Source organism: Malurus melanocephalus, unplaced genomic scaffold (assembly GCF_030028575.1).
Source record: "Malurus melanocephalus ecotype Western Australia unplaced genomic scaffold, MMel_1.1 scaffold_227, whole genome shotgun sequence".
Lineage (NCBI taxonomy): Eukaryota > Metazoa > Chordata > Aves > Passeriformes > Maluridae > Malurus > Malurus melanocephalus.
The window spans coordinates 474,848-491,665 of record NW_026623459.1 but is presented as its reverse complement, the minus strand read 5'-3'; the positions used below and the strand labels follow the sequence as shown (position 1 = coordinate 491,665).

Here is a 16,818-nt window from a genome sequence, read left to right as displayed (position 1 = left end):
CATGAAATATTCTTCATTAAAATGATAGAAACTCAAAATMAAAACAAAACGTCCTAGGAAAGCACAAAACCTCCTACAGGCCAACTTTGAGAAAYGTTTTCAAATGTTTGTTTGAACATTTGTTTTCAAAACGTTTGAAAATGTTTGTTTGTGCCTCAAACCTCACAGACCCTTCAATAGCTGTCTTTGCATGAGGACTCTCTGTTTTGAATGAAGTTGGRTTGCCTCTTGTTATGTTCTTGTCACTATTCAAGCATTAATTGCTTTAATTACAAAAAATCATGTGCTGCTCAGCTACCTAATTTGACTATAAATGTGTACTTGTTGGAAAGTCACAAAGGATTTGTGTAAGTTCTTATTCCCAACATACCAGCACTGTGGCTTTGAAGTCAATGTGAGTGACTTCCTCAGACCCCTACCTCACACTCACCAAAGGGAGGACTGGCATTCCTTATGCTAGTTTAATCATGTCCCATTTTATTGCAGTATTACCTATGTGCCAGCAGAAAATTTAGACGAGTACAGGGCCAGTTTGGGACAACAGACAGAGGGAGCTGTGCCACTAGAACTTTTTCCGTCACATATTGTCAGGTGAGTCAAAAGGCTTAGAGTTTTCTCCCAGATAGTTCTCAAATGTAAGTCTTTCCATATACTTTACATGTTTTGGGAAGAGAAGTTTTATTTTAGAAGAGATGAAGATGGATGATGATATTTCAGACTAGCAGCCACTACAATAAAAAGCTGTTAAGAATACAGTTTTTGCTTTGACTGGCAAATTTTTAAACATTTTCACAAGGCTGCTAGATCTGTCCAAAAAGGAAATTGAATTCTGTCTCATCCTAAATTTCTCTTAAATACCATGCAATTGGTTTATGGATAGACACAAATACTCAAGTGCATCCAGGATAAGACTTTGGTATTAATGGTTTTTCCAGAAGATAACTGGAAAGAATGTCCTTGAGTTTCAAAAATTCATTGTGGTACAGTCCAAAATGTTGACATTATTCATAATTGATTTTTTAAAATTCATCTTCAAAAGCAGTAAGTTTTGTTGAGTSTTGCTGTTGTAATTTCTTCTACTTTGAAAATAGTACATTACCTTTAGCTTTGATTTGGTTCTAGTTTCAAATTGCATTCTTTTAACCTGTGTTGTAGATATAAACTTCATTGCAGAATAAAAGTGGACAGGGAATCCCTGAACACCATACATATTCTAACAGACATCAGAAAAAAAGTTCCTTACATGAATCCAGTGTACAAATTCTAATGCTGGTAGGGTGACTAAATGTATGAAGTTTTTCAGCGAAAATCTAGAGATTCTGTGTATTCTTTAGAAATAAATCGCATGTTCCTGTTTATCATCAGGGAACTCCCAGAGCTTCCAGAGCGTGAAGAGGGAGAGGGAGAAGAAAGTGAACTTCAAAATGCAGCTTTCAGTAACTGGAACCAGCCCCGAAAGTAAGTGCAGATCTAGTTACAAATTATGAAATATTATCTGAAATTCAAAAATTTTGAAACATATTTTAAGAGGAGTAAAAAACCAACAGAATTTCTGCACTTATGTATGTTGTGAGTTGCAGGAGTAATTAATGCTTCACTTATTACTATTGAGCTAAATCCCTGTGATCTGGAAGTGTCTTGATTGTTATAGTAATTTAGCTTTACTAATCCCAAGTTGACTCTCAGGAATCCAGTAAGAAAAGATGAAAAGAAAGATTCAAAGTTTTTATTAAAATCCAAAATAAAGTGRCCAAATTTGACTAGACTCAAATACAGTATTTCTGGGCATTCAGTAGATAACATCTACTGCAAGACAAAACTCTGCAAGGAGGAATTATTTCAGAATGTTTTAYAATATTTGTGCAAATCCAGGTGTCTTCAGTATGCAGCATTGTAATAATTGCAACAGATTTTAGTTTATTTTGGTCTTTTTATTTTGTCACAAAAGAGTCGAACTCTGGAGAGAGCCTAGCAAATCATTGGGGATCAGCATTGTTGGTGGACGAGGGATGGGGAGCCGTCTGAGTAATGGTGAAGTGATGAGAGGGATCTTTATCAAGCACATCCTGGAAGACAGCCCAGCTGGCAAAAATGGAACACTGAAGACTGGAGACCGGATTGTAGAGGTACCATTTAAATGCCTTTTTCTGCAATTCCCCCAGCATCTCAGAAGTCACTGAGATGGCTGTGTGGTTCTGGGCTGAGAGCTGTGCATTTGCTCCRGTTGAGCCACACAGACTGTAGTCCATCTGCTGATGTTTGTGTGCAGACAGCTGTTTGTTAAATTGAATTTCCAACAAAGCTGGTAGTTTGACCTGTCTGTTTTAAAACCAGCGTGTGTAGGAAAAAGCTGAAGTTTGGTGGAACTAAAAGATTTGAGGTTTACATGTTGGGTAGAATTTGAAACAGCCAATGCAAATCATGGAAATAAAAAAAATATATATATTTCCCTCTTAAATCTTAATTCACATAATTCTTGTGCATCTTATGCAGGAGTTAAAGGAGGCACTTTTTTTCCTACTGACATGAAGAAGTCTGGTTTTGATACTTAAAACATCACAAACATTGTACCCTTGTGTGAGTGCACTGTAGCCAGTGGTATTGTGAGGAGGATTTATCTTCATTTCTCTTCTACACTAGCCAGTTCTRTGCTCATGCAGCCACTTCTGCTTTGTCACTTAAAAGGTATTGAAGAATGAACATACTCAAGGGAATAGATTTTTCCTGGGATGACAGGATCTTTCCTGGGGTCAGTGTCAGACATTGCCCTGTCTTCAGTGTCAGGCTATTAGGAACTGCCTCCACTTAACCCTGCTGGATGTCCTTAGCTGACTGTCCATCAGAGTAAGAAGCACAAATAGAGAGATGGAGATGGTGATTCTGGCTCAGACCAGGCTGACTTTACATGGTGATACTGAAACTGCAGTTTGTTCTTTGCTACAAGATTCATATCAGGGATCTTGAAGTAATACCTTAGTATAGGTAGCACTTTCTACAAGATGGAATAGTTTCAGTATTTAACAAGTTGGGAGGTAGAATTTTGCTTGCTGGTCCCAGAGTTAAAAACATGCATTTYGTCTGAATAACTGGATTTTTATTAGTGCAATTGTCTCTGATGGTTATGCTTGCAGAAGCTGGAATGGGTGAGTGAAATCAAAATGTTGTGTTAATGTGACTGTATCTGAATGGACTATTTCAGTTCCTCAAGTTGTAGTACATGTAAGTTTTTATCTCTGTAACACATACAGTTTTTCTGACACGGGAAGTTGGAGGGCATTATTGTTGAGTTCCTCACAGTTTTAGAATTTCAGGTTGTTTTTGTGCTCTCTTACTTGTATTGGATGGTTATGTTTAAGGTAGAGTTAGACATTTCAAAAGGTGTAAGGGTAATCCTCTTCATATAACTTTGTGTGCTAGAATTGCCACTAACAAATAACCTTTCTGTGTTAGCTTCTAGCTTTTATTGTGGTCATTGTGAGAATACTTTACTGATGCTAACCTCACATTAACATTGTTCTTATCTGGATAACAGGACAAATTTTACACACCTGTGTATATAGAGATGTGAACAAAAGTCACCAGGCACAAATTTGTCCTTAGCTATCCTTTGTGAATGTGTTCTTCTAGAAGATAAAAAGCTTTTCAGCTCTAACCTACAAAATTAACTTCTGAAGAAAGTGTCTAGTAGCAGAAATTGATCTTATCTTGCTTTAAAAAAAAAAAAAAAAAGGGAGAGAAGAGAAAAGATAAAAKTACACTGTAATGGCATAATACCCCACGGTGAAAGACTTTTCAGCACCTAACAAGTTTCAGTTTGTAAATCTCATGAAATCCTGGGTGATAGGTTTTTCTTGAGATGGGATTTGCAGGAAGCATTATTTGGTAAACACTACTACTCTCTTCAGATTATCGCATTTCTTCCATTACATTGCCTGTGGGAAAACTTGCAGAGCCTGAACTAAACATGTGGAAAAACCCGTTTTTAAAAACAGAGAAATGACAGAATATTTATTTAATCTCCTTTCAGTACTCTTGGAAATGTCAAACGTGTGTGAGGGACCTTAGGCCAAGTCAATAGAAAGGTTTCCACTAGAAGCAGAGGTTTGGGCTTAGATTTTAGTCAAAGTTTCCTAACCAAAACTCAAAACTGACTCATGATACTTGTAGCATCTTGCAGTGCTAAGATGAGGCCTTCCAATTACAGGTGGATGGAATTGACCTCAGAGATGCCAGCCACGAACAAGCTGTGGAAGCCATACGGAAGGCAGGCAATCCTGTAGTCTTTATGGTACAGAGCATTATAAGCAGACCAAGGGTAAGCATAAAGAATGTGGAAAGAGATATAATACATAGCAATGGATGAAACAAATGTTCAAGATGGTGGTGTTTGGGTATGGGATAATTAATCCTGAAAGTGCCATCTCAACTATTTTAGGAACAAAGATTTGATTTAAGTATTATTTCCATTTAGAGTGAAATCGATTTGGATTTGGAATTACCCTCCAGCACGCCGTCCTCAAACTATTTTGAAAAGCCTCAAGAAAGATAATTTGTTGGGGGGCAGAGTAGGAGTCTAAGTAAAACCAGCTCTTAGAGATTGACAGCGTGTCTGAGGAGCGCATGCAGAAATACAGCACCTGTTAAAATATTCTTTGGACATTAATCAAAGGACCTAGAAGTACACGGAAGTTTTCCGTCACTAAGCTGCATGGACATTGCAGACAAAAGCTACTGAGCTTTAATATAAGTTGCTTGCATCACTAGAAACTAAACTTCCTCTTTGTAGAGTCTGTGTAAGCTGCATGTTTATTTACTAGTTGTCTCATAACTCTTGTTCCCCAGCCAGAGTCTCTTTATAGTCCTCCTTCAGCTTCTGCTCCCTGTGGGCAGAAAACTACTAACCCATTTTATCGTCAGTCATCTAAGGTAAAGTTGCATGAAAAAGCTCTATTGAATGTTTGTTATTGATACTGAAGCTACTAAAGTAAGGCTTTTGCATTTGCTGTGATGTGAACAGAATTGCCACTACTGAATGTTTAGGCCAGTTTGGGATGGGAGTGATGATATTACTTTATCACAACTTTCATTTAGAGAATGCTGCTTTACTATTTTTGATTGTAGTTCCTTATTTTCTATTTTCAAATTAAGCTTGTTGGTTATTTCTTGACTGTACTAACAAATTCTTGTTTCTCTGTAAGCAGAAACATTGCAAATACACTTCCTGTACCCATACATTATGTTGTGATATTCATAAATGGCATTATATTTATTATTTCTATCTTTTAAAACATGCATATTTACTTTCTAATAAGATCTTAAAAGGGAATTTCCTGCTTTCATTCATGTCCTGTCACCCAAATAGCTAGCTGCCTGCACACAGTAACTGTATATATTATGATACCACTATGCATTTAATCACRCAGCCAGTTTTAAGTGACAGATAGCTAAGAAGTCTGTGTCTTCCCTTTTGGTTATTTTTAATTCAGGCCTAGTAGTTCAAGAGAATCCTGGGTGTACTCCAGAATAGGCCTAATAAAAGTAGCCTGTGAAAAGGTAGTGGTAGTTTTGCTAGTAAGCACTTACCCATCTAGTATGTGTTTCATACTGATACYGCTCTGTGTATTTCTGAATAAAAAATAATATATCACTGTGATTATGGTCCCATAGCAGTGTTACAGCATTATGGCATATGAAATGCTAGCTGGTTTCTGATACATTAGCATCCTGGACACATCGATAAAATTCTGAACAGAAGTTAGTTGAAAAAAGGATAAAAACCAAAAGAAAAAAACCTTGTTAATTTAGGCATTGATTTGAATTAAAAAAAAAAATTAAAATTAAAAAAAAAAAAGAGAAAATACCCTTCCTTAAGAGAAAATTCTGATTTTAGCCTTTGCTTTTTTTGTCCAAGAATGCCCAAGAAAGTGTGTTAAAAAGAACTGTTGAGGAAAACTGAAATACTCCATATCTTAGCACAGTAGARAGTCCATATTAATACAATGCTGTTGCATGGAGTAGTATTCAGGCTAATATTTTAGGAGCTACACSATCATGGGAAAATAAAAAAGACAAGATTTTGAATTACTGTAGCTGATMAAATGTTTCCTGTTTTACTAGGTTTATTTTGTTGTTGATATTTTGAATGTTTATGATGCTTATTTTAATTGCCTATTAAATTAATTTCAGCAAGATGCATTTTAAAATTCTATATGGATGACAAATGTAATTCTCTAAGTATAATAGGATGATTACAGCAACAAATAACTTTTCACAAACTTGTCTTCGTAAAAATCAAAATCAAATGTTAATCACATGTGCAGAAAATCTTGTTGTATCCTAGGGAAACAGCTTGTTGACTTTGAGTGACTTGACAGTGAGGATACCTTGGTCATTCATGGCATTACGTTCTCCCTGCTGAAGATACTGTAGAGCCAAGATACATGTTGTCTTACCAAATTGCATTAATTTTTAACAACATGGAATTTGAAAATAAACGTTCAAGGATGTGTTTACTATTTTCAGGACCATTTAAAATCAAATGCTTGAAGAAAATTTTTAAACAGCATCATGCATCTAGGTTAAATTACTCTTGATATAAATGATCCTGGAAAGTTTTCACATTCCTGTCCATACTATTTTCCAATGGTGTTAAACTTGCAGCCCTAAGACTTACAGGTAACTGCTAGATGGATGCACCTGGTGTAGAAATTACTTCKAAGTATACACTATGTATTTCCAACATATTTGAAATCAGAGGCATTTCTTCCTTATTAGGCAGATTCTGATTGCAAAATGGAATACAGTACAAAAACTGCATTAGGAATATAAATGGTCAGATTACATCCTTTTATTTGGTCTAAATGTATAAACTCTTTTTCTATTATATAATAATTAGTAAGTACCTTGCTTCAAAGGAATACTAGAGTATTTAGTTTCAATAAACTGTAAATTCAGGCAATTATAGATGCATATGCATGTATACAAAGTGTTCAGTAAAAGTTATTATTAGAWATGAAATCTGCTTAGAGATGCCTAATATTACTGAGCCCTCTCTTTTGCAAAATAAAGTCAGTGTGTTACCACAGAAGTTAAATCAATTCTTGAGAATTAATCTGTGGTTTTCAAAATAAAACTAAACCTACTGCATTATTAAAAATAATTATGTTCATGCTAGCCCAGAAATCTACAATTTTTTCAATTAATTAATGTGTAAGAGTTTGCCATCTGCTGAGATGTTTGGACAAAACAGTGCAAATATCACAGCACATAAATGCCGTACRGTTCTGCACTTGATGTACTTAGTGGTTGAGAACAGGTGTGAAGATCAGTGCTTTTCGTCTATGCTAACAGAAATACAGGGCAAACACAGTTTTGCTCACCTTCACACATCTGTTGCAAAGTGCAGAAAGTGGACCTTGTTTGTTTAGACCAAACAACTGAATGCATGTTTTGCTTCATGAGTGAAAAGGGTTCATTTAATTTTTTTTTCTTAGTTTCTATTATGCTTTCCTTTTAGAACCCTTCCCTGCTTTTGCCGCAGAACAGTGTTTTGTGTAGGCCAGCTGTCTTCAGCAGCACTAATCCATTTGCTGATTCTTCTCAGTTCAACAATGCTAAGGTTGGATGATGACACACTCTACTTTTCACTCACCAAACATCTCGTGTGTGCTTCTTTCCAATTACTGTCTCTCTGCATTTAAATTCCTTTACACCAGTTTGGGTTAAATGCTATGCTGATGAACTTTAGAATTCTATGCAGTGAATTTAAATGACACAGGCATGCATATACTTAGAAAAGTTATGGAGGAGTACAAAAATAGTAGCTCCATTAATCATAACCACTAATCTGATCTATTCAGAGCTACCAAAGGAGTAGGTTTTCAGTTATAAGATCAGTCCCTGTGGTATATGWTAGATGCCCACTCAGTGTAACTCTTTCATCAGTGTAAGGTGTTTTGTTGCTATGYACTTCTTTCTGATCTGCTGTGGTTACAGCTTCCCAGCTTTGATATCTCTCTTTTATTTTTGCATGGAAAAAAAACTACTGGCAGCTTTTTTTTTATGATACTTCATGAAAATGTTTTCCCTCTGCCTCTTGAAAATTCTTTTAATGCACCATGAATAGGATGCTGACATCTTTGGAAATACAAAAAAAGTTAGTTGATTTTTTTGTTGTTTTGGTTTTTATTTGTTGCTAGTGCTTACTTACTGCATGTTGTTCACAATGGGAACAGAGTTGACCTCTAACACAATAATAAAAGGAGCTTAATCCTAATGTGCATGCATTTCTGATTTAATAAAATGATTTCTAGCTGGTTTTATGTCTTGGAAGTGATTGTGCCCTTTGTCTTTTTTYCCATGTTGTCAAATATATTGAATGTGCAACAAACACTTATGATATGATATGTGGTGGATAATTGCATGTRTGTTTTGAAATCTCTTTCCATGTTTGTTACAGCTCTAAGAAAAGGGAGTAGATGTTTACCATAAATGACAACTTTTATTTTCAATATTTTCAAAACCATTTCTGAAAAACAGATTGAATTGCACATATTTTAAAAGAAAATCAGATGATCCTGCAGTTTCTGCATAATCTCTTTTTAGCATTGATATAAGAATGGTCTTTTATCATCTCTGTCCTTTTCTGAGCTCAGGTTCATGTACAGTGAGAAACTTTGATGAATCAGGGTCCTTAGTAACCCCTTAAATACTTCTGTCACTTTATAAATGGAGTTAATAAAACTGCTGCAATTAGTAAAATGAATCCATAATTGAAAATGAGTTATTGGTTAATAGTACTGTGTGTTGCCAAAGGTGCTGTAACATGTGGATTGCTGTTTTCTGTTACTGTAGGAGGTATCGAATCCAATTAGGGTTACCTTCCGTTGTTCCCCAACTAACCCTTTTGCTCCCACACCATTCAAGGTTTGTCTTAATTCCCACCAGTTGGTCCTACTGTATGTGTGCTGTACGTTTGCACATGGCCTGTGATACTTTCTGGTGTACTGCTTCTTCTTCCACCTGTGCCTTCATTTTTTCAAGTTCCAGACTTGTTGCCATTTTCAAATACATGCTTGGCTGCGATCAGAATGACCCTGGCAGCTGAATGGGTTCAGCAGGTGTTGGATGCTTTGCGTCTCAAATGAAATACTGTGGTGTGGTACACTGAAAGTATTTCATGAGTTAAAGCGTTTTAGGTTTTTTGTGTGTTGCCCGATTCAGGGAGCAAAAGTCTTATGTGTATGTAAACTGTGTGGACCAGCTTCTGCTTCTGGTTGTTTCAAGAGTGTCAGACTCAGTTCTGGAGGCAGGACGTGTTCCACTCCACCCAAATGGCATCATAGCACAATATTTACCCTCCTGTAAAGAAGCCTTGCTTTTGCTCTCATGTCAGCATTTCCTTAAACATTAGAAATGTTCAGATTATGTTATGTTGTTAAGTGTGTACAAAGGTAAAGAAAGAAGCATTTTTGTTTTTGTCAATAATATGGTGGCTGCAGTTAGTAAGTGCTGACCTGTCACGATGTAGCCATACATCCACACCTTRCACATCTTCCAGAGGTCCCTGGCACAAATATTTTGTTCCTTTTTTGATCATGTTTTCTTTAATTTTGCTGGTTTTGGATATTGTCACTTATAAAGAGTATCTCTAAAGTAGTTTGGGTTTTTTTTTAAATATGGAGAATAAGTTTTGCTGATCTGGATTGATCTCATACTTGTATTCTCTTTGTGTTGCAAGACTGTGGTAGTTGGAGAGGCTGTGGGATGACTCCATCATGTTTTTTTCTCCCATTCAGCTGAAAAAGGGAGTGATAGAGCAGCTCTGGTGGACACCTGGCCTCCAGGCAGGGTCAACCCACAACAACACTGTTTGCTCATTTTTTCAGGATATTATTTAGCTTTAGTAGAACTCCAGGAAGAACTCCAAAAAAAAGCATTTCTAGAACTATCCTCCCTTTTGTGCCTCCTTGATGTGGAGATGTGTTACCAACTTTTCTTTTTGATGGATACCTGCATTTTTGATAGTGAAAAATCATTTTGAATGTTACTGGGTAGTGTTTCAGTGCTTCTCTGATCCTGATGGGTTACAATGTCTTTTTTAGAATTGTGTTGCTTCAGTTTAGAGATGTTCGGTATCATCTTAGGAGGATGACATTATCTTAGATTTGAAGCATGGAGCAATGTGACTAATGATACAAGAAGTCATAATAACACACACATGCATTAAGTCACATTAAAACTTCCCACACTTCCAACATTTAGTGACTTCTTAGGTAAGTTCCTGGARCAAGTTCCTAAATGAAAGGAAAATCTTCAAGCAGAAGCAGAATGAGAGAACTGAAATAGGGCATTTGCAATTTCTTAAAATCTTTGGAGCTACTGAGTGAAGAGAAACAATTTTTGTTTAGAYATGGGATCTTTCTTCAATTTCAAAATTACTAAATTTGTAAGTTCCTAGGTTTCTTGACACTTGCAATTTTAAAACCACTAAAGTYTTCCAAGGTGTATGGTGTTATTAATTCCACTGTTGCCTCTGATGAAGAAATTACCTGAGTATTTTTGGCAACTAAAGACACCATCTGAGATACTGTGTTCAGATTTACTAAGGGAGATAGTGAAAACTGAAATTATGAGAACAGAGCTGTGAGGCTAGGACAACACACTTGAACATTCAAGTGTTGGAAAAATACTTGGTTTTTATTGTTTACTTCAGTAGCTGATCTGCCAAGTGTCATAGTCTTGCATAAGCTTCAGAATGATGACATTCAGACAAAAATTTCTTGTTTACATGTCTACTCTAAGCAAGGCAAAATTATCCCAATTTAACGTAGTGAAATCCCTGATCAGAGGGATTCCATATTCCTCAAGGAAACTGTCTTTGATGAAAGCTTGCAAGATTTAAGCATTATATTGCAGTAGTTGTGTGTTTATACTTCTGTGAACAGAACACATCAAGACAAAAAGTAATTGTCTTTTGTGATCTGTATCCTGCTTCATTTCATCTCCTCTGTGCAGTTTGTAGGAAACTAGTAAATGAGACTGAAAMAGTCCAGTCATTATGGATTTCTTCCATTATCATCTGTTTAATTTTGTTTTTTAACTTTCCTTYCAGTTAATATGCCAGTTATACTTTTTTCCTGGAGGTATTTTTGAAAGCACACAGGTTTTTATTTCCTTTCTCTTTGCTTGTATTTGGCTTCCAAAGCATGTGATGGGAAGAAATTACATTTTTTTTTTATACTTTTAAAAATAAAATCAGGTATAGTTCTTTTATAAATCTGGCATTAAAACAAAAGCACTTGAGTCTTCATAAGAGGCTTTTTCTGAAACATAAAGTGGCACATAAAACTTTGCTGAATTGGGCTTTTACTGTGAGTTGTTTGCTTCCAAATGTATTTTGGAGTGATGTTATCTCTTAACTTGCCTGGTKTTCATTTCTGTCTTTGATCTCTTTCTGCCTTTCTGTGCATTGTTATTAATTTAGAGTTTCAGCTGCTTGGTATTTAAACTTTGATGCTATAGTCATTGCCATTTTTACATTTTTGTATGCTAGTTTGCCCTACAGAGAGTCTGCATCTCCTTAGCCACTGTATTTTTCTCATTCTCCACAGGTGTTTGGTCAGTCCGATGTAGAACCAGAAAAGACTTTACTTTGTAACTTGCCTCTGCCTCCTCCTTCAGCATTTTCAGGAATGAACAGTGATGTTGCACAGTCATCTGCTATCAGAGACCCAGAAGATGTGGAGAAGGAGGATGAGTTCGGTTACAGCTGGAGTAAGTTTTTCCTTTGTGGTAATATTTRAAGTACTCAAGTGTTCAAATAGCACTGTATATGACATGGGGGTGGGAGCATCCAGTTTGAACTGCTTCTTTCTCATGTGTGCCATGGTTTGGGTGTTAAGCATTGCTGTTTTAGCTGTGCTTGGTCAGATGCACTTGGTAAAATATAAAACTCATTTCTTTTTCTTCATTKCACTGCAATCTTTTTTTCCTCCATGGTTCAAATTCAGTGTAAGACTACTTGAAGAATTACATTGTACTCCAGGTAACTGATGGCAGTGATTTCTGTGATAGCTTTTGTTACCTGAATGTGTTACTGGAGAGAAGATTTTTTCTTTTGTGTATGAAAAGTCTCTTTTTAAGAAAATTTATAATATTTTCTGAAGTTATAAGAAAAACAAGAAACTAGAAATATTATAAATCACCTAAGGTTTAGCTTAAAAGAAAATGTGGTTTATACGGAAAATTTTGTCATCAATTTTGGGTTTCTGCCAAATCAAGATCAAGATCAGTACCTACTGAGTACTGATCTTGACTCTCTAGGTGACTTGTGAAACTTTCTAACGTAAATCTAACCTCTGCTACTCACACTTTTACATTTAGAAAAGATCATGCAGCGCTATGGAAATCTACCAGGGGAGCTACACATGATTGAGCTGGAAAAAGGAAGGACAGGTCTGGGACTTAGTCTTGCTGGTAACAAAGACCGATCCAGGATGAGTGTCTTTATAGTGGGAATTGATCCAAATGGAGCAGCTGGAAAAGATGGCAGGTTACAGATTGCAGATGAGTTGCTAGAGGTGAGTTTTTGCAATTTATACTAAAACCTGAATGTACAGACTTCAAATACCAGATTCTTTATGAAATATATGTGTTTTTCAGTGGACTTTAAAATTCTAGATTTATCCAGGTTGATATCGGCATGCTATAAGATTTTTCTTGTGATGTATGCCATATAGTTGCAGCATTTTTTTTCCTGGTTATAGTAGAGCTTGGTGCTAATAGCACCAAGTTGTGGGTTGTATGTGCCTTTCACTCAAGTGTTGGACTCTTTGATCCTTGTGGGTCCCTTTCAACTCAGAAGATTTTGCAATTCTAAGTAAAGGAGTGTTGAATGAAAATGTGGGATGACAGCAGTTTCTGAGTTATGGAGGCCTGTGGAAAGGCAGCAAGTTGCAGGCCATGAATAATATTGAAGTCCTCTAGTCCATCCATCTGTGGAGTACTCCAGACTTTCTGTTACTTCTCTCTTTACTAGAAGTGTGATAATGGTAGAATTTTTTTATTTTGTGTAACACAGAATGTGAAAATTAAATTGGGGAAACAGGAAATATTTTTATTATGGACATCTAACTCATGACACGTTTGGGTGCTGTTTTCTAGTGGAGCTAAGTGACTGAACCATTTAATATATAATTGACATTTCCAATACATACATGATCATTAGATATATTTCTGTATTACCACAGCCCAGTCAATGATGCTTGCAGGTTTATTCCCTACTATAGCTTTTCCCATTGGTTCTGGCAGCAGTAGGCAACATTACCCTCAGAAAAATGCATTGTGTGACTTCAAAGATATATGTGGAGGTGTTTGAGGATGTACTGGGGAGGTGTTTGAGGATGTACTGGGGAAATGGTACAGAGAGGGAATGGAAGACATTGAGAGAATAAGCTATATAGGCCAGAAGTTGCAGACTAGAAAAGAAATTAAGGAATTTGGGGCACTATGGACAAAGTTTCATGGAGGGAACTTTGTTGCAGACTCCAGTGTTGTGAGACAGTTCTCTTGAAAAATCTGTTTTTAAAATCCTGATGTTGAAGAGGTAGAATATTCTGAAACATATTGAAACACATCTGCCTGAATATGCTGTCATGCAATTGTCTTGCTTACTGTAAACTTGCAGACTAATGCTGAAATATTCTCTCAACCTCTTCTGAGAGGAGACATCTGAGCTTGCTCTGTGTATTCCCAAGTAGCTATTGAGGGCCATGGCCCATCCCCCCACTTGGCAGCTTGACCATGTATTTTTCACAAGCCTGTGGCAAACACTGCAGAGAGTGCCTCATTTGGATTGCCAGCTCCAGTGTAAATGACAGGGCTCAGTATCTGTGTGACCATTTCTGGTGGGTACACCCTGTGTAGAAACTGGTTGCTGTTTTGTTCAGCTCTGAGCTCACTGTCTTGCATCTGTTATTCACTGTTTGCTGTGTCTCTGCTTCTATTGATGCCACTTGTGTGCATTGTATTCCTTTCCCTTAGTGTAGGTCCAAATTGCCCTTTTTCAATCATTTCTGTTTTCTTGAGTGGACTTCTGCACCATGGGTTTCTGCTTTTGAGAAAAAGTACAACTAATCAAATGGAAGTAAACAATCACCTTTCTCTGCAAGTTCACACTGACAGCTCCCAGYTCCTCTCCTATCTGAATCATAGGTGCTTCATAGCGAGTCTGCTCTGCCAAATGGAAAAAAAGGTTGCTATGTCATATCTTCAGATAGTAAATGTGGGATCATAGAATGGGTTGGGTTGGAAGGGACCTTAAGGATCATCTACTCCAAATCTYCCGTAGTGGGCTGGGTTGCCAACCATCAGATCAAGTTGTTCATGTCTCATTCAATATGGCCTTGAACACTTCCAGGGATGGAGCGTCCACAGCTTCTCTGGGCAGCCTGTTCCAGTACTGCTCTATCATCGGAATAAAGATGTTTTTCCTGACATCTAATCTAAAATGTCCCTCTGTCAGTTTAAAACCATTGCCCCTTGTCATATCCTTATCACTCCACATAAAAGGTTACTCTTCCTCTTTCTTGGAAGTTCTCTTTAAGTACTGGAAGGCTGCAATGAGCCTTTGGTCTCCCCAGACCTGCCTCTTTTCCAGGCTAAATAACCACAGCTCTCTCAGACTGTTTTCACTGGAGAGGTGCTCTAGCCCTCTGGTTGTCTTCATGGTCTTCCTGTGGAGCTGCTCTGACACATCCATATCTTTATTGTCCTGAGAACTCACAGCTGGATGTAGTACKTAATGTAGTGTCTCATGCAGGCAGAGTAGARGGGGAGAATCCCCTCCCTTGACTTTCTGGTTACCCCTCTTTGGGTTCAGCACAGGATCTCATTGACCTTCTGGGCTCTAATCACACACTGTTAGATCATGTCCAGATTTCCATTCACAAGAATTCCCAAGTCCTCTACAGGGCTGATCTTGATGACTTCTGTTTCCAGTGTGTACTCTTGTCTTGGATTGCCCCAACCCAGCTGCAGGACCTTGTAATTGAACTTTTTATRCCTTATGAGATTCTCATGGGCCCACTTGACAAGTGTGTCCAAATCCCYCCATCCTTATTGTTGTGTCAAGTGCAGTACTCATCTTCGTGTCGTCTGCMAACCTGCTGAGGGTGCACTCGATCCTTTCATCTATTTCATTGATAAAGATACTAGAGGGCACCGGTCCCAAGACAGAGCCCTGACTTATCACTAGTCTCCACCTGAACACAGAGCCATTGACCACTACTCTTATGACTGCCTCSACCCAGCCTGTTCCTTATCCACTAAGTAGTCCACTCTTCAAATCTGTCTCTCTAATTTGAAGATAAGGAGATTATGTGGCACTTTGTTGAATGCCTTATACGGGTTTAAATAGATAACGGTCTTCCCTTACCTGCCACTGTTGTCACTCTGTCAGAGGAGGACACCAGGTTGCTCAGGTATATTTTACCCTCTGTGAAGCCATGCTGTCTCAGATAACCTCCTTGTCTTTTATGTGCCTTAACACTGCTTCCATGAGGATCTGCTCCATGATGTTCCCAGGTACAGAGATGGGGCTCAATGATCTGTGGTTGCCTTTCTCCACTTCTAAGAAATTAGAGTGATGTATTCCTTTTTCCAGTCACTGGGGACTTTACCTGACCTCCATAACTTCTTACGTATGATGAAAAGTGCCTTGGCAACTACATTAGGCAGCTTCCTCAGGACCATGGAGTCCAGATTATCAAGCCCCATTGTTTTGTGCTTATTCAGTTTCATCAAGTGGTTTCAAACTTGATTGAAGACTGAGGTGAAGAACTTCTGAGTTCCACACCCTTCTCCATATCCATTGCTACCAGCTGTCCCCTCTCATTTTTCAGGGACATACACTCTCCTTGGCCTTTCTTTTATTTTGACCCCTTTTAGAGTTCCTTCTTATAACTCTTCACATACCTTGCCAAAGCCCTTTCTGGCTGTGCCTTAGCTTTCCTGGTCCCATTCCTACACATCTAAACCATATCCTTCACAGATCATCAGTTTCTAGTTCCACTAGCTGTGCATTTCCTTCTTATTTCCTCAGTTTGAGGAGCAGATCCTTGTTCAGCCATGCTGGTTTCCATCTTGCCTTGCTTGATTTCTTGCACTTGGGGATGGAGTATGCTCAAAAAGCTGCCAGCTCTGGTGAGAGCCTGTGTCCTTAAGGACAGTTTCTGAGGGAATCTCATCCACTAATTCTTTAAGCAGCTGAAAGTTCATTATCCTAAAGAACAGGGTTGGTTTCAGCTTTGCTCTTTTTCAAGCCCATGTTCCTTGAGATCAGTAGTTTAGCCAGGGCATGGTCCCTACAGCCCAGACTGTCTCCAGTCTTGATCTGTCTGATGAGTTCATCCGCACTGGGGTGAACACCAGGTCCAGTAACACCACCTCCCTGTTAATATCGGGACCTGGAAGTTGTCCTCAATGCACTCCAGGGTCTCCTGGATTGCTTGCAGTCAGCTGTACCACTTTCCCAGCAGACATCCAGGTGGYTGGGATCCCCCATCAGGATGAGAGCCTGCGAGCACAATGGTTTCTGTATCTGGAGCAAGAAATCTTGTCAGCAGGCTCTCCTTGATCAGGTGGCCTGTGGTGGACTCCAGCCACTCTTCAGTTCATTTGGGATGATTTTCAGATGTTTTTCTTCTGCTTCCTAAAGTGTTGGTATTTTCTGGTTCCTCTCTAACACACAGAAGTATATCCCCTTCCCATTTCCTCACCAAATCTAGTTAAAAACTCTGCTAAATGTGCCAGTGTTCA

At 37.9% G+C, this 16,818-nt stretch overlaps 1 protein-coding gene across 8 annotated transcripts in view; it reads left to right on the top strand.

Moving 5' to 3' along the window:
- Positions 1-16,818, top strand: part of MPDZ (multiple PDZ domain crumbs cell polarity complex component) — a 91,081-nt gene that overhangs the window by 56,651 nt on the left and 17,612 nt on the right. For 6 of the 8 annotated variants that reach the window (XM_057374522.1, XM_057374526.1, XM_057374524.1 and 3 more), the window contains 6 exons: positions 487-591; positions 1,366-1,458; positions 1,949-2,126; positions 4,205-4,315; positions 11,613-11,775; positions 12,385-12,581. In XM_057374522.1, the coding sequence (XP_057230505.1) occupies positions 487-591; positions 1,366-1,458; positions 1,949-2,126; positions 4,205-4,315; positions 11,613-11,775; positions 12,385-12,581 (847 nt within the window). The remainder of the gene's footprint in view (positions 1-486; positions 592-1,365; positions 1,459-1,948; positions 2,127-4,204; positions 4,316-11,612; positions 11,776-12,384; positions 12,582-16,818) is intronic. The other 2 variants (XM_057374527.1, XM_057374525.1) reach the window with 1 other exon arrangement.